The 1,023-nt window shown below is 65.7% G+C and overlaps 1 protein-coding gene across 1 annotated transcript in view; it reads right to left on the bottom strand.

Moving 5' to 3' along the window:
* The window catches only part of ICOSLG (inducible T cell costimulator ligand), a 17,063-nt gene that overhangs the window by 14,634 nt on the left and 1,406 nt on the right, over window positions 1-1,023 (bottom strand). The window contains exon 2 of the mRNA XM_023521135.1: window positions 539-624. Coding sequence (XP_023376903.1) covers window positions 539-624 — 86 coding nt within the window. The remainder of the gene's footprint in view (window positions 1-538; window positions 625-1,023) is intronic.

The following is a 1,023-nucleotide window of genomic DNA, read 5'->3' as shown; positions in this document are numbered from 1 at the left end:
GTGCTGGGCGTGGGAGCAGGGGAGCAGCCAGCCACCCCCGAGGGCAGCGGGGACAGGGCACACTGAGACAGAGGGCCAGAGAGGTGGCGGGAGCAGAAAGGGGCCTGAGGTGGCGGGAGTTGGGGACCGGTGGGCGGGGGCGGAGAATGGCCAGGGCCTCAGAAGGGCGCGCGCGAAGGCCCGCAGCCTGGCGGTCGGGGTGAGCGGTCCGTGCAGCCACAGTGCCCCGTGGGCATGTGAGCGAGTGTGTGTGAGTGTGCATGGCCTGTGGCCGTGTGCCGGGGGTGCGGGTGTGGCCAGCAGGCCCAGGGCTTGTGGCCAGGGCTGGGGCCTTCTCAGCCTGCAAAGCCCCAAGGTGAGGACCTCGTGAGTATCTGTGTGACAGCTGGGAGAAGGTCCCCGGAGTGAAGCAGGCATTCCCAACCTGAGCGTGCCAGAATTTGGGAGGACTGCCTGACCTGGGCCGGGAGGCCACCGGGCATGGCTGGACTCCCCCCCCGGGTCCCCGCTTTATCCGCCCAGTGGGAACAGGGCGTACCTCCTCACCGCCGGGATGTTGCTCCAGACGTGCACGGCATCCTGCAGGGCCCTGCCACAGGCGTCCCGGATGGTCACGGGGTCTGCCTGGGGGTGGGAACAGCGGCTGTGGGGCAGAGCCACCTCGACAGTGCCCACGGGCCTCAGCCACCGTGAGAACCGCGTATGGCCCTCAGGATACGGGCAGCAGCCCCCCCAGAGTGGCTGTGTCCCCGTCCACGCTGCTTACAAGTCACGTCTCTTTTCTCAAAATCCCTTACGAGGAAAAAGCCCAAGATGTTATTTCAGAACTTTTAACTGGTAGGTGGTAGATTTTCCTTCTAACTGGTCACGTGGCCCAGGGACGCCCCCGCTCGCTCTGACTCGGTGGAACCTGTGGCCTTTGTGTGGACAGCTGTTTGTCTCCGGACACGAGAGGGGGTCTGTTTGCGGGGGCGCGAGAGGCTTTCCCAGCAGGAGGAGAGTGTTCTCAAGTGCCAGCGCTTC

The sequence above is a fragment of the Pteropus vampyrus genome, unplaced genomic scaffold (genome assembly GCF_000151845.1).
Source record: "Pteropus vampyrus isolate Shadow unplaced genomic scaffold, Pvam_2.0 Scaffold296, whole genome shotgun sequence".
Lineage (NCBI taxonomy): Eukaryota > Metazoa > Chordata > Mammalia > Chiroptera > Pteropodidae > Pteropus > Pteropus vampyrus.
The sequence above is the reverse complement of the archived record's forward strand: the minus strand, read 5'-3'. Positions and strand labels throughout refer to the sequence as shown.